This window comes from Globicephala melas, chromosome 3 (genome assembly GCF_963455315.2).
Source record: "Globicephala melas chromosome 3, mGloMel1.2, whole genome shotgun sequence".
NCBI lineage: Eukaryota > Metazoa > Chordata > Mammalia > Artiodactyla > Delphinidae > Globicephala > Globicephala melas.
The window spans coordinates 125,982,759-126,004,587 of NC_083316.1; the positions used below are offsets into that span (position 1 = coordinate 125,982,759).

At 52.7% G+C, this 21,829-nt stretch overlaps 1 protein-coding gene across 3 annotated transcripts in view; it reads right to left on the reverse strand.

The window, feature by feature from the left end:
• Positions 1 to 21,829, reverse strand: part of CAMK2A (calcium/calmodulin dependent protein kinase II alpha) — a 65,639-nt gene that overhangs the window by 33,784 nt on the left and 10,026 nt on the right. For all 3 annotated transcript variants that reach the window (XM_030834079.2, XM_030834080.2, XM_060296441.1), the window contains exons 2-4: positions 15,353 to 15,447; positions 7,364 to 7,423; positions 566 to 620 (exon numbers count right to left, since the gene is read on the reverse strand). In XM_030834079.2, coding sequence (XP_030689939.1) covers positions 566 to 620; positions 7,364 to 7,423; positions 15,353 to 15,447 — 210 coding nt within the window. The remainder of the gene's footprint in view (positions 1 to 565; positions 621 to 7,363; positions 7,424 to 15,352; positions 15,448 to 21,829) is intronic.

Below are 21,829 nucleotides of genomic sequence, written 5' to 3' on the forward strand. Positions count from 1 at the left end.
TAGACTAGTTTTTGGGGGAGGGGGTAGCTAAATTTTTGGTGAACGTGGTGAAATTTTTTGTGAACGAATTTTTTGGTTCACATCAAAATTGAGCAGTAGGTACAGAGATTTCCTATAGCCCCGCTGCACATCCCCCCACCCTGACATGCACAGACTCCCCCATTGTCTCAAGTATTGTCCTTTACCCATGAGACCGGGAGCCACTGAGACCTCTCAGTTCATGTTTGCTTTTCATTCAATTGACTGGCTTTAAAAACTTTAAATTTATTCCAAAAGGAAACTTTATATCACCACTAGAAATGGAAGACCAGCATCACTGGCCACAAATAGAAACGAAACTAAATATATGATGATGGAAGTTAAAAGTGTTTGTTGGTGTGTCAGGAAAACCAGCCTGCACTGCTCAGGTGGCAGGCCTGTGTTTTGGGAAACTCTGTATCAGAAGAGGTAATTCAGCCCAACCTAGGAGGCATGTGGACTCTTCAGGCCAAGAGACCCAGTGAGGTCATCCCTGCCAAGGCTGTCCCCATCCCCACTCTACATCCCAGGATGGGGCCAGACTCACAGGTCAAAGATCAGGTAATGGTGTCCCTCCTCGGAGATGCTGTCGTGGAGCCGGACTGTAGGAGGGGCCAAGGCAGCTGGTTACGCAGGACACGGGGCTTCCCACCCCCAGCCTCCCTCTCACCCCTCAAATAGCCAACATTTCAGTTTCTCCGAAAGTCACGGAGCACAAGCCAGTTGCCAGGTGCCTTGACAAATACATATGAACAAAGGGTCACTGACATCAGGCATCCCCAAAAGATGCCTGGGCTTAAAGACTAAAGACTCCTGCTTTGGTCAAAGTTTGGTCCCCTTCCCACTGCAACCTTCAGTTTCCCTGCTGGGAAGGCCAGTGTCATGGAAAGACCTGTGGCTCAAATCTCTGCCACTATGCTAGCTGTGTGAGTTTGGCCAAATTGCTATCCCTTTCTGAGCCTCTCTTTCCTTGCCTGGACAATGAGAATGAAACCCCTGGACTCGCAGCCTTCTTGTGAGAATTCCACGAGGCACACAATCGATGTTTACTCAGTGCTGGCCCTGTGCTAATGGCCCTGCTCTGCTTCCGGGTCTGAGGTGACAGCAGAGCTGGTGGAGGGGGGAATGACATTGGTCCCTCAGTTCTGGCTGCTGAGAAACTGACATCTCTTCATACCTCATTTACCAAGAACAAAGGCAGAGCTCCCAGGAGCCCAGAGCTTCCAAATTACCCCCTGAGCTTCTGGGAAAAAAAAGGGGGGCCCAAGACCTGGGGCTGACTCTGTGGTGGGGTCCCACACCCTGTCAGCCAAGGACAAGCTCTCCCAGGACAAGTTCATGTCCTTCCCTGCACCACAACTTAAAAATGGCTGTGGAGGGGGGTGTGGGCTCAAAGAATTACGGTACATTGCACAATGGAAAATTACACAGCTGTTAAAATAATGCGGCAGTTACGTATCCGCTGGTGTGGAATCGTCTCTAAATTATGCTGTTTGGTGAAAAAGCAAAGAGCAAAGCAGTATGCATAGTCCTTTTCTGAAAGGATGTATTTCAGCTTGCGTACGGCATAAGTCTCTCTGGAAGGATACAGAGATGTGGGCGCTGAGGGTGCCTTGAGGAGGGGAATTGGGACAGCTGGGGTTGTGGGTCGTTGTGACTTTTCTCTGTAAGCCCTAGTGCCATCTGAATTCCTGCCACGTACATGTATTTCTGACTCAATACTGAACCCTCTAAAGAGCTTGTGGCCCTCACATTGGCATATAAAGTTTGGAGAAGCAGGCATTAAATACCCCAGAGTGTGTCTACAGAGAGGAGGATCAGAGATGGAGGATGAAGGGGATACAAATTTAAATAAAATGTCTTTTAAAAATCTTAAATGATATATATTTATAAATAATGACTGAAAGATGTTTTTAGTATATGTGCTGCCGAAGTGAGCCCCTGAAAAATGTTTTTAAACTATCTTAAAGCAAAACTAAAAAGTAGGTAGCCTGAGAGGACATATAATATAACCCTGCTTTCATTATTTATCAACATTTTATTATAAAAAATTTCAAACAGGGCTTCCCTGGTGGCCCAGTGGTTCAGAGTCCGCCTGCCGATGCAGGGGACACGGGTTCGTGCCCCGGTCCGGGAGGATCTCACATGCCGCGGAGCGGCTGGGCCCGTGAGCCATGGCCGCTGAGCCTGCGCGTCCGGAGCCTGTGCTCCGCAACGGGAGAGGTCACAACAGTGAGAGGCCCGCGTACAGAAAAAAAAAAAAAAAATTTCAAACAGAGTCAAGTGAATACCCAAGTACCCACCACCTGGGTTCTATCATTAATGTCTTATTATACTTACTTTATTATATTTCTATCTATCCCTTCATCCTTTAACCTATTTCAATTTGTTAATGCATTTCAAAGCAAAGATAGGCTTGACTTTTGAAATGTATGTGTTTTGAACTGAGCATCCTGTATTTTCTGAGTGCAGAATCTGACAACTGTACATTGGTGCCCTGCCCAGACCCCCTTTAGTAAGATGGTGCAGCCATCCTGCAGCTGCAGTGGGTTGGCTTACCACTCACAGTTGCCCTCCTTCTCTGGAGAATAGCGCACTGCTGACGGAGCCACCTTGCCCACGTGGTTACCTATAGCCTTCAGCCAATGATGGACTAATGTGGGGAGGCAGAGTCTGTGCAAAGGGCCAGTCTCCTTTCCTCAAGGAGGGACAACTCCAGATGTTTATGTTCCAGAGGCCTCCCCACTGCACCCTCCACCTGGGACCAGGTCAGAGTTAGACTTGACCTGAGGCCACGTTTCTACTCAGTTCCCTCCCCTCCCTCCATCCTGCTTCACCCCATCCCTTACAGGCTTCCCCTGGGAGCACACCCTCAGTAAACCACATGCACCTGAATCCCTGCCTCAGACTCTGCTTCTAAGAAACCTGACCTGAGGTAATATGTTTAGATGTACTTGAGAAGGTACAGATATCAGATATTACATGGAAGCCTACATCATCAATGTTAACTCTAGATGCTGAGGTTATAGGAGATACCTCTAAAATTATTAGTCTTCTCATTCATCTACCATAAACTTGCATTAACAGTGTATTGGGGCAAAGTTTTGAAAAACACCCTTTCCTCCAAGAGGATTCTTGGGCAGCAGACTCCTTCCTGTCTACTCTGCTCAGGTGTTTTAACTCCTCTTTCCTGAGTGTGAGAAGCTCTGAGAAGCCAAGCTACATCCAGAACCGTCTCAAAAAGAGCTTTTAGAACTGGGTCAACAGCCATTTCAGAGGAGTTCCAAGAAAACTGGGGTTCCAGATCTACCCTCTGGCCAGGAGCCTCAGCCCATTTTAGAGAAGGTCCTCAGGGCTCAGGGAAATGGACAGAATGCGGGGCCGAGGGGCGTATCCAGAGCTGCCTGTAGCTCAGATGGTGCCTTTGTGCTGATTGTAAAAGGCTGGCCCTCTGCTCAGCCAGGCGAGGGGGATATGGGCTGGATTCCGGCCTCCACCTGCGGGATGATACTGGAGTTGGCTTCAATCCCCGAGAGATGGCTGCATCACGGCTCAGAGCTCAGGAGACAGGACTCCTCATTTCAGTGCTGTTTTCACACACAAAACCTCGCCTCCCGTGGATGGAAGCTGTCCTCAGGGAAAACTCAACCCAGAGCCCAAGAGAGGCAAGGATTCAAGGGCCATGGCCTATGTGACAGTCTCATCTCCTGGTGGGGAGACTGGCATGTGTGTGCTCATTGATTTATGCTGTCACTGCTTGTCAAAGAGCGAACAAATCTGTAATCTAGTTTTCATTTGTGTAGCTGGATTCATGAACTTCTGACACTCCTGTCCTATTTCCAAGTTACCATTGTTTTCTTTGAAACTGAAGGGTCTATTTGACCCCCTGGCCACTGCCCCGCCCCCCAACAGCACACTCCTGATAGCACCTGATAGTCACAGAAGGACTGAGAACATGGGCTCTGCAGTCAGACTCTCTGGGTTAGCCTTCCGGCTCCACCTCTTAGAAGTTGTGTAACTTTGGGCAAATTACATAACCTCTCTGAGCCTCCTCTTCTAGCAGCAGTGCTAATACCACTGCACTGGACTGGTGTGGGGAGTTAATGCAGTGATGTTCGTACAGCACTCAACACAGTGCCTGGCACTAGGAAGAACTTAATAAATGAAGACATCATCATCTTCATCACTGACTAACCTCACTTCCCTTGGCCACCCCAAATCACCTGCTAAACTCTCATGTTGTCTCCTGCTCCCTGGGGCGGCCTTTGGGGTTCAGGGGCGGGTCTGCCTCAACAGCAGGTGCTAATGGTACAGAGAATAGAGTATTGTCCTCCCCGAAGCAGGATCTAGGAGGTAAACGCTTTATGCGTAGCACAGCTGGACCCACCTGTGCTGAGCCAGGGACCTCCCTGACCTAGTGCCCTGTGTGTGGCTGGGCAGTGGCCATACACAGGCAGCAGCCAGTGACCTTGGCTGGACTCACCAAGCAGCCTGAATAGGACTCAGCCTAGTTTCTCTGGGCACGGACCCACTTCTCAGGTTCTGCATCCACATCTGGACCTCTTTGCACTTCTTTGGGCAGATTCCAATCTACTTTGAACTGAGTTGCTTGGAGGCTCAGGAAGCGGTACCCTCCAAGGACACTTCCAGCCCTAACAATAGCTTCAAGTTCCTCTGAGTGTCTTCCTGTTCTGGATCTCAGCTCTGCTCTCCACGTCCCTGTCCATCAGCCACCCCCACCCCCTCCCCACCATTTCTTTTTTTTTTTTCCCTTTGGCTGCACCACACGGCTTGCAGGATCTTAGTTCCCTGACCAGGGATTGAACCCGGAACCCCTGCAGTGGATGCAAGGAGTCCTAACCACTGGACCGCCAGGGCAATCGCCCCCATCCTCATTTCTTCCGCAGAGACTAGCAGAGGCCTTGGCACATGGTGGGGCCTCGGATGCCCTTGACATCAGGTGAACAAATGGAGTAAATGACTCAGTGACGATGATGAAGATGATAGCTGCCATTTCTGAGATTTTACCACCTGCCAGGCTTGTGCTAAGTGCTTGACTTACAATATCTCACTTAACCCTCACAACACTTCTAGAAAGTGAGTAGCATGATTATCCTCATTTCACAGAGAAGGGTACTGAGTCTGAGAGCTTCATAGCCTGCCCAAATTCAAACACCATATAAAAGGTAGAGCTGAGGGACTTCCCTGGTGGTGCAGTGGTTAAGAATCCGCCTGCCAATGCAGGGGACACGGGTTCGAGCCCTGGTCCGGGAAGATCCCACATGCCACGGAGCAACGAAGTCCGTGCGCCACAACTACTGAGCCTGTGCTCTAGAGCCCGTGAGCCACAACTACTGAGCCCACGTGCTGCAACTACTGAAGCCCGTGCGCCTAGAGCCCGTGCACTGCAACAAGAGAAGCCACTGCAATAAGAAGCCCGTGCACCACAACAAAGAGCACCACAACTAGAGAAAGCCCGCACACAGCAACGAAGACCCAACGCAGCCAAAAATAAATAAATAAATAAATAAATTTTTAAAAAGGCAGAGCTGGGATTTGAATCCAGGTGTGCCTGACTACAAACTCCATTCTCTAAACCACTGTGTTATATATAATGCCCCAAACTGACGACTCAAAATCTTCATGGCTCAAAGGAATGAGAATCATATGAAGATTTAGGCAAGAGGCAAGACTCCAGGTAAGGTTGCTCTGTGGGAGGGTATAGACTGAGAAAAGGTGGAGCAGCTTAATGATAATAAAGCACTTACGGGGGGTTGTTATTGTACTATGCTCTATGTGATCATCATAATCCTACAAGCTATGTATCATTTCCATTTTCCAGATGAGAAAATTGAGCTTCAGAGCAGTTAAACAACATGTCATGGATCACACAGCAATTAAGCAGCAAACCCAGGATTTGAGCTGCAGTCTGTCAGCCCCAGAGCCCATAACTTACTCCTCCCCTTTAGAGCTGGGAATGAGCGGGCGAAGGAGGAGGCAGCGTTGACCTGAGACAGCTGCAACTGTGTAGTGGCGCACGCGTGCGCGCGCGCACACACGCACACGCACACACACACACACGCACACACACTCCCCACCTCCTTCCTCCAGGACTGATGGCCTTTCTAAGCACCATGGGATTATATAGTCAGAGACCACTCATGACCCCCTCCATTGTACAGTTGGGGAGCTGGAGGCCCAGAGAGGGTAGGAGCTGCCCACAGTCATAAACAGATCAGGGGCCAGGATCGAACCAAGGTTGCTCCCCGCCAGCCACTTTGCCACGCCTTCTCCGATTCTAGCCCTGGAACCTCTAGCTGCTGTGTGTATAGCTCTGCTCCTTTTCCCAGGCACTGGGAAAGGGGAGGTGCCTTCTGGGTATAAATAGCAGATGGAGATGCTTCTCTTCATCAGGGAAGTTAACCCTTGGGGCCCTGGACATAGAGAGATGCTTGCCTCCTGAGGGAGAAGGCTTGGTAGCTGTCAGAGCTGGAATGTTCCTTACAGAGCACCTAGACCTTGTTCCTCAAGTGTGGTTGGTAAGCCAGCAGCCGTGGCATCACCTTGCAGTGTGTTAGGAATGCAAAACCTCAGGCCCCATCCAGACCCACTCAACCAGAATCTACCTTTTAACAAGATGCCCAGCTGGTCCAGACAGTCCCCTCCTTGTGAAGATGGGAGAAGTGGCTCAGAGAGGGTAGTGCTCCTACCCAAAGTCACACAGCTGTTCCCTGACAGAACTATATCTAGACTCTGCACTCCCTCCCCTCCATGACTCAGAACGCTGCCAGGCTGGGACGCAGCCCCCAAGTTGTGCAGGGGTGGGGGAGGGGAAGTCAGGTAGCGATGTGCTCTTTCAGCGCCATCCTGCCCGCCCTGGGCTCAGCCGCTCCATGCAGCCTGCGTTCAGTCCACCCTGGGCAGGGGCTGCGTTGGGGCTGGCCTCGGAGAGGCCGGCGCTGCAGGTCTATGCAGGTGGGCAGGGCCACGGAGCCAGGCTGACTCAGCGTGGGGGTAGGTTTGGGGAGTGGGCTGCACCGGTCAAGGCCAAGCTTGGCCTATTTTCGTCTCTCTCAGAGCTTGGGGAGTTTTCCTGAAACAGCTTTTCTGAAGGAGGCTGCTGGCAGCGTGGGCTGGAAGGAAGGGCCCCTTCTTCACCTTCCCCCCCCCCAACCAAGCTGCTCTCCGAGGAGTGCGGAAACCAAGACACACCCTTTCCCACCTCTATCGCCTCAGTCCCCGAGAAGAGAGCAGCTACCCGCTCCCCTCAACAAACACCTACCAGGGCAGGCAGGGGAGCTGGGCCAGGCCCCACCTCTACCCCTCACCCATCCCCCATGCTCACCAATGTTGGGGTGCTTCAGCAGGCGGCAGATGCGGGCTTCACGCTCCAGCTTCTGGTGGTCTGAAACACAGATGCCCAGGTGAGTCCAGGTGAGGGAGGAGCCTCCACCCATCCCATCTCTCCCTCCTCACAGCCTCCACCTCCCAGGGCAGCACCTGGGCCCCGGGCAAGCTCGTCCGCCTTTTGGGCAGAGCTTCTGGGTCCTCCAGGAAGGCAGTGGGCTGCAGCGAAAGGGAGGGAGGCTGGGTTTGCAGTGACGCAGAAGTCCCTTCCCCTCCCTTGGCTTTCAGGGCTCTCAAACGAGGGGCATCTCTTTCCTGTATCAGAGCCAAGCTCCAGGCAGCCTGGAACATCCCCACTCCCACAACAGGCTCCAGCTGCCCCTCCTCCAGCCCTGCCCCTCACACTACACCCCAGACGGACTGAACTGCTGAACTTCACCTCTCCAGGCACGCGCTGCTCAGCCCTCCCACTCTGGAGCCTTCGCACACGCGGTTCTCTCAGCTTGGAAAGCTCCCTCTCGGCCTCCCACCTGTTCCTCACCGGCTGTCATTCACTCCTACCCATCCTTCGATGTCGCCCTTTCCTGGCAGCCTGCCCTGACTACCAGCTGGTAGGGGCTCCTCCTCTGTGCTCTCGGGGCCCCTGGACAGCACGTCCCATTCTGTCTCAGGGAGATAGCTGTCCTTGAGGACGAGGACTTGGTCTCTGTTGTGCCTGTGGCATCTACCCAAATGCCTGGCCCATAGTAGGTGCTCAAGGAATAACTGAATGAAAGAACAAACGACTGAATGAACGAAACTTTCTAAGGGAGTGGGAATTCTCTGCAGGAGAAGGGCCATATTAATTCACAGAAGCCGCCTCCCGTGAGAGGAGCTGGGACCAGGGACACAGAGAGACCCAAAGAATCTGCAGGTAGAACTTGGCCATGGCAGCCTCAGGGCTTACTCAGAGATCTCCCACCTGCTTCTCAGGACGTTTGTCCAAATCCCCTGGATTTCCCTGCCCACCTGGGAGAGAGGCCTTGCTTGGGGTCTGCACCTGTGGTCCCTGATACTGAGGCTGCTGAGAGCAAGCACACCCATGACCCCACTCAGTCCTCCCAACAGCCCTGGGCTATGGGCATCACTGTCCCCATTTTAAGCATTTTGCAATTTCCTTTTTGGTGCTTTTCTCCAATTTGGTATTTAATGCCTTAATTTTAAAAAACAAAACAGTATATAAAAGGAGCCAGTCGCAAATGTAGACTATGTAAGCCCTCATGACAGTCCTCTGAGGATGGCGCTACCACTGTGCTGGCTTTACAGAGGAGGGAACAGAGGTTCAGAGAGATTAAGTATCTGGCCCAAGGTCACACTGTGGTGAGCAGTGGCCGCACGCTTTGTACTCAGGCAGTCAGGCTCCAGGCGTAAGCTTTAAAACCTTAAGTCAGGGAGTTCCCTGGCGGCCTGGTGGTTAGGATTCCGGGCCTTCACTGCTGTGGCCCAGGTTCAGTCCCTGGTCAGAGAACTGAGATCCCGCAAGCCGTGTGTCACGGCAAAAAACAAAACAAAACAACAACAAAAAACAACCCGGTGCTGTCCCATTTTCCACACCCTGACTCATCACCACCTCCTCCACCTGCCCCCTATTCCCGAATGGGAAAATTGAGGCCCAGAGGAGGGAACTCACACAGACACTCAGAAGCGGAGCCAGGACTAGAACCCCTGTCTCTGAATGGCCCCTCCAAAGCAGGTGGGCACCAGGGAGGATGATGAGGATGGAGAAAGTCCCAGCCCTGTCTCCAGGCAGCCAGCTTCCCTCTCCCCTTCCCCCTCCATTAGAGGAATCACCAGCCATCCTCCAAGGGCTGCAGAAACCAAGATCAATACTAACATGTGGCTTTTCCATCAGCAAAGCAATTAAGACCAATCCTTCTTCCATAGAGTGGAAGCTCCACTCCCCAGCTAAAGGCGGCTACAGGCTAGGGGAGGGGAGGCTGGTCCAGGCTTAGGGGTATCCCCCGGTTCCTCTTCCCTCTCTGCATCCTTCCATATCCTCCAGGGCGGGGGAAGGAAAGCTGATTCCCAGGCAAAGGAGGGGGATCCCCACCCAGGGCTGGTCAAGGTCCATCCCTGAGCTGAGGAAGGCTGGACCCTCCCCAGCTCCAAACCCTGCCCCCCACCCACCCATCCCCAGCAGAACCAGAAACCAGGCAGCTCAAAGTGGGGCCTATCAGTGGGGGCTGGGGGCCTCCTGACCCAGGCTACACATTCAAGGGATAAAGGATCTAAATCCAGAATTCTGATGTTTTCCTCCACGCGAGGTCACCCGGGAGCAGAGGTACACTGACAGGATTGAAAGAAGAAAACGTTCGTCACACAGTTCAAATGTGTGCCTGGGGGCTTCCCTGGTGGCTCAGTGGTTAAGGATCCACCTGCCAAAACAGGGGACACGGGTTCGAGCCCTGGCCTGGGAAGATCCCACATGCTGTGGAGCAGCTAAGTCCGTGCGCCACAACTACTGAGCCTGTGCTCTGGAGCCCGCGAGCCACAGCTACTGAAGCCCACGAGCCTAGAGTCCGTGCTCTGCAGCAAGAGGAGCCACTGCAATGAGAAGCCCGCGCACCGCATCGAAGAGTGGCCCCCGCTCACCGCAACTAGAGAAAGTCCGCGCACAGCAACGAAGACCCAACGCAGCCAAAAATAAATAAATAAATAAATTTAGTTTTTAAAAAAAGAAAATGTGCCTGGTTACCAGACCTCACTGCTGGAAAAGCTAGGAACTAATTCTTTTTATAAATCTTGTAATCATCTTGTGCATAGTACAATTACACTGCATTGCAAATTTCAGCGCTAAAATCATTAATTTGTTGAATGTAAACATGTACTTTATACAATAACTTTTGTAACTCTGAAATGTTTTCATTTTCTAATATGTAGGGAACCTCAAGAAACGTAGGGACTGAGTTCCTCTTGACCTCTGAGGCCTTGCTCCATTAGGCAGATGGAGAAACTGAGGCCCAGTGCTAAAGGAGCAGTCTCTTTATCAAAATCAAGGTGGTCATCAAGGTGATCAAGGCTTATTACAACTCAGAGCTCTGAGAAACTACTCCTGAACACTCCCCCCAACCCCCAGCCAACAGTCCTGGGCAGCCACAGACCTCTTATTAAAATATAAATTAGATACTGACTTCAAACTTGCCGACAGCTTCCTAATGTACTTATAATACAATCCAAACTCCTCACCACATCCAGGAAGACTGCTGGGTGCTGGGTCCGACCTCATCTTGGCCTTGAAGCTCCAGCCACACTGGCCTCCTTTGCGGCCTCAGGCACTGCAAGCCCCTTCCCACCTCAGGGCCTTTGCACCTGATGCGCCCTCTGCCTGGAACACTCTTCTCCTGGGTCTTCTCATGGCTGCCTCCTTTTCAGGCAGGTCCCAGCACAATGTCACCTCCTCAGAGAGCTTCCCCGGCTGCCTTTTCTGAATGTCCCTCCAGCCCCATCACTTCCCCATTACCCTGTCTTATTTTCTTTGTAACACTCATTGCTACCTGAAATTACCCAGCTTACTTGTGTGTTTAATGTTCTTTTCAGTCTCCCTCCTGTAGAAAACAGGTGCAATGAGAGCAAGACCTTGTCTGTGGGTCTCTGCCTTGTTCCCAGGGCCTAGAGCCACACAGCAGCTTGTCCAAGTTCCCATAGCCAAGAAGTGGCAGAGCTGGGATTTCAACTCATGTTCATAATTACTGTACTATATTGCCTCCCGTTCTCATAATTGATAAATTAATCCATCCAGCTCAGTAGAGGCCCATGACGGTGAGGGGTCTGAGAGAAGCTAGTCTGCAGCCTCCTGCCTGGGTACCAGGAAGACTTGCTCCCAATGCCCATTATGATAAATGCTTTGTGAAGATTCTCCCTCTGTCCCTTGGGGCAGGCCTGGGGGCAAGATATTGGGGTTAAGGGGGCCAGCCCTGCCCAGAGCTCGGCAGGCAGCAGGTGGGTGGAAACTCTGGGGAGAGGTTCCTGTGGCCAAACAGTACCAGCAGGGCAGAGCGGGGCAAAGCAGAGCCCCGGGAAGTGCAGTCAGGCAGCCTGAGGGCTCTGCCTGCAGAGGGGGTGGGTTCTAGCAGGCAGGTGGGCAGCGGGATTCTGGCTAGAGGCACAGGAACCAGGGCAGAAAATAGACCTCTGAGTCTCGGAACAGAAAATGTCCCCTCCCCACACAGGTCTTCAACAAGCCTCCCGATCCTAGGAAGTTGGAGAAATAATCCCGAGGGCCAGGAGTGCCGGGCAGGGGTGGGGAAGGAGATGAGAGAGACCGGAAAGACGTGTCTTACTGCCTCTTCGAAGGCTCCCTTGCATGGACCTGAAGCTCAGGGGCAGCCTGAATGATCTCACCCCGTGCTTCCCACCCAGCGTCCTGGGACTGATGGCCGGGGAGCCGAGGAAGTGACCCCTCAGCGCTCAGGTGGACAGTGGGGCTAACGGAGGTCGCTGTATGAGGGCCACTCACCTCTGGCGGCACCAGCCACATCCGCTTGCCCAGCGTGCCCTAAAACGTTGATGAATTCTGTGTGTGCCTGCCTGGCGAGGCTATAGCTAGGAAGCTTCCAGAGCCCCTGGCAGTGAGCTGGCGCTGAGCCTGTACTGGCTGTTGTCACTGCTGACAGGACTTTTTAAATGCAAGAGCTTGGGCCTCCCCTCCTGAATCCCACACCCTCAGGGGTGGAACTGGGGCAGCTGTATTTTTCAAAAGGCCCCCAGGGGGATTTGGCAGGGACTGGGACAGGAAAATATTTTTACCTTCATTTCATGTCTTTATGGCTTCCTCGAATTGTTTATACTATGAGCATTTTATATAAAAGAGTAGTTTAAAAATAGACACAAAAATTCTCTGCGGGGTTTGGGAAACGCTTGATAGAAGAGGCTGACCCCGTGGAGAAGGGGAAGACACAGCTCCCTGGGGAGTGAAGCGACACCCCACGGGGGCGTGCCCCCCCTCTGGGAACTGCCAAAGTCACGGGGGGGGGTGGGTGGGGGGAGTGCCAGCAGGAGAAGCTTGGAACGTGTTGGCAAATATTCAGCATCAAACCAGTCCCCACCCCAGGCACTGTGAGCGGCAAACAAAGAAACCTGCTAAAAGAAGCTCTGCCCCTCATCTCCTGCTGGGGAGAAACGCGTTGGCAGTTGGCAGACTTCTTCGGGAAGGTTCTCTCAGAAGCTCCCCACTCCCACCCTTCACATTCACCTAGGCCTGAGCGCCTTCCTCCCAGGAGCTCAAAGGCCCCTGAGATCCAGAGAGGGGGCAGTTACTGCACAACCCAGAGTCTACACTGTCCCTGGAACGCTTAGTCACCTTCCAGAAAATAGGCAATGCTCCCTCCATGCCCCCCATATGCATCTGTCTCTTTCTGTCGTGTGCTTGTGTGGATGTGGCTCTGAGAATGTGGTGAACTGGCCCAAGATTCCCCAGAATCCAGGGAGGACCTTGGTTTCTTTCTTTCTTTCTTTTTTTTTTTTGAGGTGTTTTTGATGTGGACCATTTTTAAAGTCTGTATTGAATTTGTTACAATATTGCTTCTGTTTTATATTTTGGTTTTTTGGCCACAAGTCATGTGGGATCTTAGCTCCCCTACCAGGGATTGAACCTGCACCCCCCACATTGGAAGGCAGGAGTGCCTTAACCACTGGACCACCAGGGAAGTCCCAAGACCTTGGTTTCTGACCCTCCCTCATTTTGGGGGCAACCCAACCAATCACCCCAAGCCGTGGCTCTAGTCCCGCCCCCTCTGTATCTCAGGGATTGGGACATCTCCCTTGATCAATAGTGATGTAAAGCACAGAGAGGGCACCAGACAGCCACTAGTCACACAGCAACGGCAAGGCAAGTCCCAGCAATTGGGTGAGGCAGCCCTCCTACTGGCCTTCCTGCCAGCCCTGGCTCCCTGCCCCCGGCTCTGGCCCTCGACCTTCCACAGGTCTCGCCCTTCCACGCCAGCGTTCATGTGGACTGTGTGGCACGGCGGGCCCTGGTCTTCAGAGCACCCCCCCCACCCCCAGCCCAGCCTCTCCTCCCTGAAGGACACTGGTCTGCCTATGGGCGGGGTTCAGTAACTAGGAGAAAGCACTGGGCTCCCAGCAACACTGAGCCAGAGAGATGAAAGGCAGCAGCACACAGTCCAACACGGAACATGCTGGGAGGCCTGCGGGGGACAGTGTGCATCCTGTGCCAGCCTCTGTGAAATCCACACCTGCTGGGCCCTGGCCCAGACACAGCTGCCACTATGCCAGGCAAACACCTGGACACTTCACCAATCCCTCACACGATGTCTTCCACACTGCACAAGCCATGGGCTGCACAGACCGCACGTGTACCCGCCTCACCCAACAGAACGTCCTCCACCCACTGGGGGTCCCCAAGGCAGCAAAGACCCACCATTCAGAGCGGAGATCTTTTTTTTCCGGTACGTGGGCCTCTCACCGTTGTGGCCTCTCCCGTTGCAGAGCACAGGCTCGGGACGCGCAGGCTCAGCGGCCATGGCTCACGGGCCCAGCCGCTCCGCGGCATGTGGGATCTTCCCGGACCGGGGCACGAACCCATGTCCCCTGCATCGGCAGGCGGACCCTCAACCACTGCGCCACCAGGGAAGCCCTAGCGCGGAGATCTTTGTAGATAATCCTCCCCAACGTGCTGACTATGGTCACCACCATTACCGCCCTAACCACATGCTAAGGGCAAGAAGCAAAGCTTCTGTGCAGGCGTTCCAAGTTTTAACATCCATACAAATCACCAGTGTCTTGTTAAAATGCGATTCTGGGGCTTCCCTGGTGGCGCAGTGGTTGGGAGTCCACCTGCCGATGCAGGGGACACGGGTTCGTGCCCCGGTCCGGGAGGATCCCACATGCCGCGGAGCGGCTGTGCCCGTGAGCCATGGCCGCTGGGCCTGCACGTCCGGAGCCTGTGCTCCACAGCGGGGTGGGGTCCGCGGCAGTGAGAGGCCCGCATACCGCAAAAAAACCAAACAAAAACCAAAACAAAACAAAAAAAAATGCGGTTCTGATTCCTTATATCTGGAATCATGAATTTGCATTCCTAACAGTCTCCTGGTGTTGCTGATGTTACTGGTTTAGGACCACTTCCTAATTAGAATTACCTGGGGATCATTTCCAAAACCCAAGTCGCAGCCCAGACTAATTAAATCGCAACCTGCGGGATCCAGGCATCAGGAGTGTTTGAAGCTCTCCAGGGGATTCCAGGCTTGGAAGCCACCGTCCAAGGGAGTATATAGGGACCAGAGGGTGGACTGGATTGGTTGAAGCTGAGTGCACTTGGAGTTCACGGGACACTGGTTGAGCCCCCAGACGCGTCGGGCGCCGTCCTAGGTGCTGGGCGTATGTAGGGAATGAGACCCACTTCCACCTTCTTGGTGCTCATGGTCATGAGGGAACATAGATATTAAACAAGGCACCAAGCCAGTCAATGGGATAGCTCCAGGTTGATAGAAAGCCACAAAGAGAGGAAACAGTAATGAGAGATATAAAATGGGGAAGTCCCCCTCAGGTCTGGGGGTCAGGGAAGTCTCTCCAAGGATGTGACATTGAACTGAGACCTGAAGGTTGAGAAAGAGCTATCCTTGTAAGGAGCCAGGTAAGAGCATCCAGGTAGAAAGGTAGGTACAGAGGTCTGGCGGTGAGAATGGAGGCAAGCGGCAGAAAAGCAGGGAAAGGAAGGCCTACCGAGCACCTTAGTCTTTACCTGCACGGGTGGATGAGGGGCAGAGAGCCTGGCTTGTGGGAGAGGCTGTGGCCTCCAGCCCAGACCCTCTAAGGAAGGAATATGGAGGTGTCTATTCTCATCATACCCACAGGAAGAAGAGCCCCCACCTCTGACAGCAGCAACATCCAGGCGGACAGACCCAGATCCTGGTTCTAACCCAAGGGGTAGAGGGAGGGCTGAAGGGAGGAGAGCCCCGGAGGGCAGGCCAGGCACGGATCCACCGCCTACCTCTGGCCGAGAGCTTCTTAGTGTTGATGATCTTGGCAGCATATTCCTGGCCAGCCAGCACCTTCACACACCTGCGCACCACTGAGAAGGCTCCCCTAGGACAGAGAAGGCAAAGAGGGTGAGGGAGGGCCCAAGGGCTGCGTTCCCAAGAGACACCACAGTTCGTGCAGCTGCACCGTGCTGGGAGGGAGCCCTCGCTCAGTGCTGCTTGGGCTCGTAGGGGCTGCTGGGGCCCGATTCAGGGACGGAGCAGGCCCGGAGACCCAGGCGAACCACTGGTAGTAAATCTTTAGGAGCTTGGCCTCATGAGACATGAGACTTGTAGAGTCCTAATAAGTTAGGTTCACCAAATTCTAAAACATTAGAATCATGCAGTGTTAGAATCACAGAATCTAGGTCCCTGGAAATTTTCAGTTTTTTATTCTTTGAGTAGGTAACACATTGACATGGTTCAAAGTTCAAAAGGTACAAAAGTGTAGATAGTTAAAAGAGTCCTCCCCATCCCTGTACACTAGTCTCCAAAGTCCCCTCCCAAGAGATGGCCAGTGTTACCAGAGCATCTTTCCACAGACACTCTCCGCAATACTGGATACTGGACCTTGCATGCTGTTCTATATTCTCCTCTTTTTCAGAAATATTTTTTTTTTTTTGGCGGTACACGGGCCTCTCACTGCCGTGACCTCTCCCGCCGCGGAGCACAGGCTCCGGACGCGCAGGATGCGCAGGCTCAGCAGCCATTGTTCACGGGCCCAGCCGCAACGCGGCATGTGGGATCTTCCCGGACCAGGGCACAAACTCGTGTCCCCTGCATCGGCAGGCAGACTCTCAACGACTGCGCCATCAGGGAAGCCCCAGAAATTTTTTAGAGATCCTCCTTCTGTATTATAACATAAAGAGTTCCTATTGTAAATCAACTCTACTCCAATAAAAATTTAAAAATAAATAAATGTTTTTTAAAAAAAGAGTTCCTCATTTAATCATGTGGCTGTCCTATAACTTACCTAGCCAGTCCCCTGTCGATGGGCAGTTAGGTTACTTCCGATCTATAGCTATTACAAACAGTGCTGCAATGACTAACCTTGTATGCGTGCATTACAATTACATTTCCCATGTGTACAAGTGTCTTCGACTAAAATTCTAGAACTGGTATTATTTGGTCAAAGGGTAGGTGTTGTGTGGTAATTCTGATAGATAATGAGAGATGATCCATCTTAGAGGTGTACCAACTTACTTTCGTACTAGGATGTGAGGGGACCATTTTCCTCCACCCTTGTCAACACAACGTGTTATCAAACTTTCATATCTTTGCTAGTGAGATGTGGAACGTGGTGACTCAGTGCAGATTTGATTTGGAATTTTCATATCAAGAGCGAAGCTGAGCAGTTTTTCATGTTTTAAGAGACTCCTGGGTTTTTATCTTCAACGTATTCGTGGCTGGGAGAACTTGGAGCAAGGGCTGTTGGTTTCACTGCTCATAGAAGACATTGTTGCCATGTGGAATGTGGCCCATTTCCCAGATTGTTTGATTTTTCGAGAAAAACTGGAAGTCTGGGTATTTTCGTGACATTTCCCAATTTTTAAATACTGGTACCTTATTCCAAAAAATTTAAACACAGTATTTTGCCAAACAAAACTAGTTTGAGGGCTAGATCCGTCATCTAGGTGCCATGTTATACTCTCCACCACAAAGGTCAGCTGGTCCAACCCCTTCACATCACAGAGGAGGCCCCCTAGGGGCCAGACACTACCTGTGGTCACCACCATTACCACCTTAACCACAGGCTAATGTCAAGAAGCAAGTCTCCTGGGCAGCCTTCCCCAGTTTTAATGTGCGTATGAATTACCCAGGCATCTTGTTTAAAAGGCAGATTCTGATTCCTTAAGTCTGAGGCGGAGCCCAAGATTTTGAGCTTCAGTGTAGCTCAGGGTAGATTGATTGCTCAAGGTCACACAGGCCATGTCATGTCTAGAACTCAGGTATTTCCTCCCCCAGGTTTTTGGCTTCTCTTCCACCCAGGGAGCCTGCCGCTTGCTGGCCTGAATGCCCAGGTTCCTGAAATGGCCTCACCCCACCATATCCTCCAAACTTTGATCCCCTCTCCTAAGCACACAGGCAGGTCCAAGCCACAAAAATGAGGCTGATGGGAGCTGGGGCGGACGCTGGCAGGCACCGGCAAAGCCCGCAGGCTGGCGGAGATGCTTGCCCTACACACACCCCTGGGCGTTGTGTCACCGGCTTCTTCGTGTCCATGCAGCATGAAGGGAATGGGTGGGAAACTGTGGCGAAGGATAAGTAAGAAAGATCTGGGAGGAGGGCTAGAGACCAGGAAATATGACCTCGTAGGAAAGCTGAGGAAGGCCAGAATTCATGGGCACAGCAACAGACCGTCCGTGGGGTGTGCAGCCCTGCCTGTCCTCCACCTGGAGAGAGCAGCAGACCGGGTGCCCCTCCCTGAGAAGCCTCCTGGCGACATGTCCCGCTGTTTGTGCTCCCAGAGCACCCCACACCTCCCCATCTAGCCTAGGACTGTGCTTGCTCGTTCAGCTTGTCTGTCCACCAGACGGAGGGTTCCTGAGGGCCAGGACTGGAATGTTCTCCACACCCATGCACAGGTACCCAATGCTACCTACCAACAGGGCCTCCATAAATGTTACTCTAGGAACAGGAGGCAGATTTAGGTGAGAGGTTCTCAAATGAGACGGGGAGAAGATTTCAGTCTGGGGTTTTAGGAATAGGAACAGGCATCTGAGGAAGGTGAGCACACTGGTCTCTCAAAGGTGCCCACCCTACCCAAACAGGGAGGTTTCTGCCCAGTGGGAGGCCATGATTCTCAGAAGCCCCAGGAGAGAGAATGTTTCAAGGGGTCACTTCTGGGAAAGGTTGTGTGAACTCCAGGGAGAGGAGGAGCAGAGAAGGAGGGCTTGTCTCACTCACCAGCATCTAGCTCATGCTTGGGCCAGAGTTGGAGTTTAATTAACTTGGATGGAGGGATGGATGGATAGAGTGAGGGAGAAAGGGAGGATGTGAGGCAGGGAGGGAGAAATATAATTTCTCCACTAGAGAAACAAAACTCCATTCTAGATAAAGACATTAGATCGATGGTTATCAAACAGGCTGTTTCAGAATGCCTTGGGAATCTTTTTTTTTTTTGCTACATTGGGTCTTCGTGGCTGCGTGCGGGCTTTCTCTAGTTGCGGCGAGCGGGGGCTACTCTTCGTTGCGGTGCGTGGGCTTCTCATTGCGGTGGCTTCTCTTGCTGCAGAGCATGGGCTCTAGGCGTACGGGCTTCAGCAGTTGCTGCGCGTGGGCTCAGTAGCTGTGGCTCGCGGCTGTAGAGCGCAGGCTCGGTAGTTGTGGCGCACGGGCTTAGTTGCTCCACGGCATGTGGGATCTTCCCGGACCAGGGCTCGAACTCGTGTCCCCTGCATTGGCAGGCGGATTCTTAAGCAATGCGCCATCTCTTTTTAAAAGATTCCCGGACTTCCCTGGTGGTGCAGTGGTTAAGAATCCGCCTGCCAATGCAGGGGACACGAGTTCGAGCCCTGGTCCGGGAAGATCCCACATGCCGTGGAGCAACTAAGCCCGTGCGCCACAACTACCGAGCCTGCGCTCTACAGCCGCGAGCCACAGCTACTGAGCCCGCATGCCACAACTACTGAAGCCCACACGCCTAGAGCCCGTGCTCTGCAGCAAGAGAAGCCACCGCAGTGAGAAGTCCACGCACCGCAACGAAGAGTAGTCCCCGCTCGCGGCAACTAGAGAAAGCCCGCACGCAGCCACGAAGACCCAATGCAGCCAAAAATAAATTTCAAAAAAACAAACAAAAAAACATATTCCAAGGCATCTCCCAGACCTACCAAATCAGAACCTTCAGATGCAGGCCCAGAAATCAGTATTTTCAGTTAACAGGCTGCCCAAGTGATTGCTTCCCAGCCAGCTTGGCACTGCCCTGCCCGCCTTCTGAGGAAGTCCTGCTAAATGCCTGGTCCCCCTAGAAATCAGCATTGAGGGGCCATCACATGGGGCTCTGTGCAGAGAGGCTCAAGAGGCTCTATGACCCTGGGCTCTGCCCCAGGAGCTGAGGACTAAGAGCCATGTCTATAAAACAAGAGAAGGCACGCTTGCTGAACTTCCTCCTCAAAACACAGCACCAAGATTTGTGTAAATCCCAGGCTCTAACTAGGGGTCCAGGCCAAGGGCGGAGCAGCTGCAGGAACACTGTGTCTCTGAACGTAGGCATATGCATTTTTTTCTGGGGCAAGAATGCATAGCTTTTAGCAGATTCTCAGAGCGAGGAGTTTATCAAATCCAGTTCAGGGCTACTGATCCAGAGAACACCAGCCTCTCACATACCCAGAAGATGTCCTCCCTTCAAATGCACATTCACCACTGAGCTCCTTGGCCCTCACAGCAACCCTGTGAAGTTGGAATTATGATCCCCTATTTCACATATCAGGAAACTGAAGCCTTAAGGGAGCAGGCACAATCTTGTCGAGGCTGTGAAGAGAATCCAGGTCACCTGCCCTTGTTCTTCTGACTCCACCAAAGGCAAGAGAGTGTGACCCTAAAAAGCAGGGGCTCTGGGCTCACAAAGCCCTGTGATCTGATCGTGACTGAGCCCCGACTGTGTGATATTGAACTTGGCCCTTCAACTGTCTGTTTCCTCCTATAAAATGTGGTCTATAATAATATCTCCTTCCTGGGTTTGTTGGGGAGGTTAAGGGAGGTAACACATGCAAAACACTGGGCACAGTACCAGGTACACAAATGCCTGAATGGGGCGAGGAAAGGGTCTGGGCCAAGGAGCCCCTCTTTCTACCCACACAGCCTCAGGTCTCCATCCACAAGTGGAAAGGCTCCTCCCTGCCTGTCCCGGTGCTGGGGATCAGGGAGAGGAGGGGCAGAGGAGAATCTGCAGCAAAATGAGAGTGTAGGCAGCAAGCTCGCAGCCCTAACTTCCTCTCTTTTTTATCTTTTGTTTAAAAAAGGCATGTTTCTGCATTCTCGTCCCGCCTGAGCCAGTGGCCACAGCCCAGCAGCCTTGGCAAAAGGAAGAGCCAACCCACTCCTCCCACGGCCCTGAGCTGAGCAGGTGGCCAGTGGGTGGGTGGGTAGGAGCCTGGAAACAGGACAGGGTGGAAAAGGGGAGGAGGCCAAGGTGGGGAGGGCAGGGTGGGAGGGAGCGACCAGGGGTCCCAAGAGGAAGGGATGAGGCCTGCAAGCGAGGGCCCTACGTGAGTGGGGGATGTCCATGGGGGGGTACTGGGAGTGCCTGTGACAGCGTTCCTGGGTGCAAAGTGTTCGGGGGGGGGGGGGTGTCTGCCCACAGGTGTGTGTCAGCAGCCCATCAGTGCCCTTGTGTATGTGATGTCAAGAGGCTCTGGGTGTGACAAAGCACACGTGCGTCACCCTGGGTAAGTACCCGTGTTAGGAGAGGGTCACAGAATGTGGGCAGGGAGGGGTGTGTGTGTAAGATAGACACTGGAGGCACGAGACCTCAGCTCTCAGCCCTGCTGGGAGGTCTTGGGCAGGGGTCCGGCCCAGCGTGGGCATCAAATTCTTCATCTGCAACTTGGGGGGTGGGGTGGGCGTGGGGCTAAAAGGTACACAGGCCTTTCCACCTTCAATATTCTGTAGCGAGCTGTCCAACAGAACTTTCTGTGATGATGGAAATACTCTGTGTTGTCCATTGTGACAGGCACTAGCCTCATATGGCTATAGAGCATTTGAAGTGTGGCTAGTGGGACTGAAGGACTGAATTTTTAATTTTATTTCATTTAAATCATTATAAGTGACTAGTGAGCACCATATTGGATAGTGAGGTTTTCTGTGGATAAGAACAGGCGCTCCTGAACCAGGTGAACCAGAGTTCAAATCGTGGTTCAGCCTCTTACCAGCAAGTTATTTAACCTTGGTAAGACTATTTCCTCCCCTGTAAAATGTAAGTGAGAATAGTACCCACCCTGAGCAGCTGTTTCAAGGATCCAGTGAGAGAGTAAGGTATGCAGTGGGTTTAGCCCAGTCCCTGGAGTATAGTAAATGCTCAAGAAACAACACCTTTTATAGGCATCATGATCTCCGAAGTGATGAGAACAGCCAGCATCATCAGAGGCAAATTGGACCTTGTCTGCCAAGCTCAGGGAAGGAGCAAGCCAGGACAGGAGGTGTGGGGAGGCCATGGTGAGGGGGTGGGGTGCTCCCCAGGGCCCAGCAGCCTGTCCCTGGGTATGAGCAGGCAAGGAGGCCGCACCTGGTTCTCCGACTGACGGATGGGGAGGTTGCCGTGATAGTGGGTCCAGTGTGGCTGAGAATGTGTGGACGTGCTAATGGGCCGTGAGAAGCAGGATTCACCCTGGGAGATTGCTTCTCAGCTGCCTGGTAAGCAGAGTGTCCTGGGAGCTGCTGGCTGCCACCCACAGCAGGCTCATCACCCTCTCTGGCCTAAAACACCCCAAAATGCTTACATGGCTGCAGAG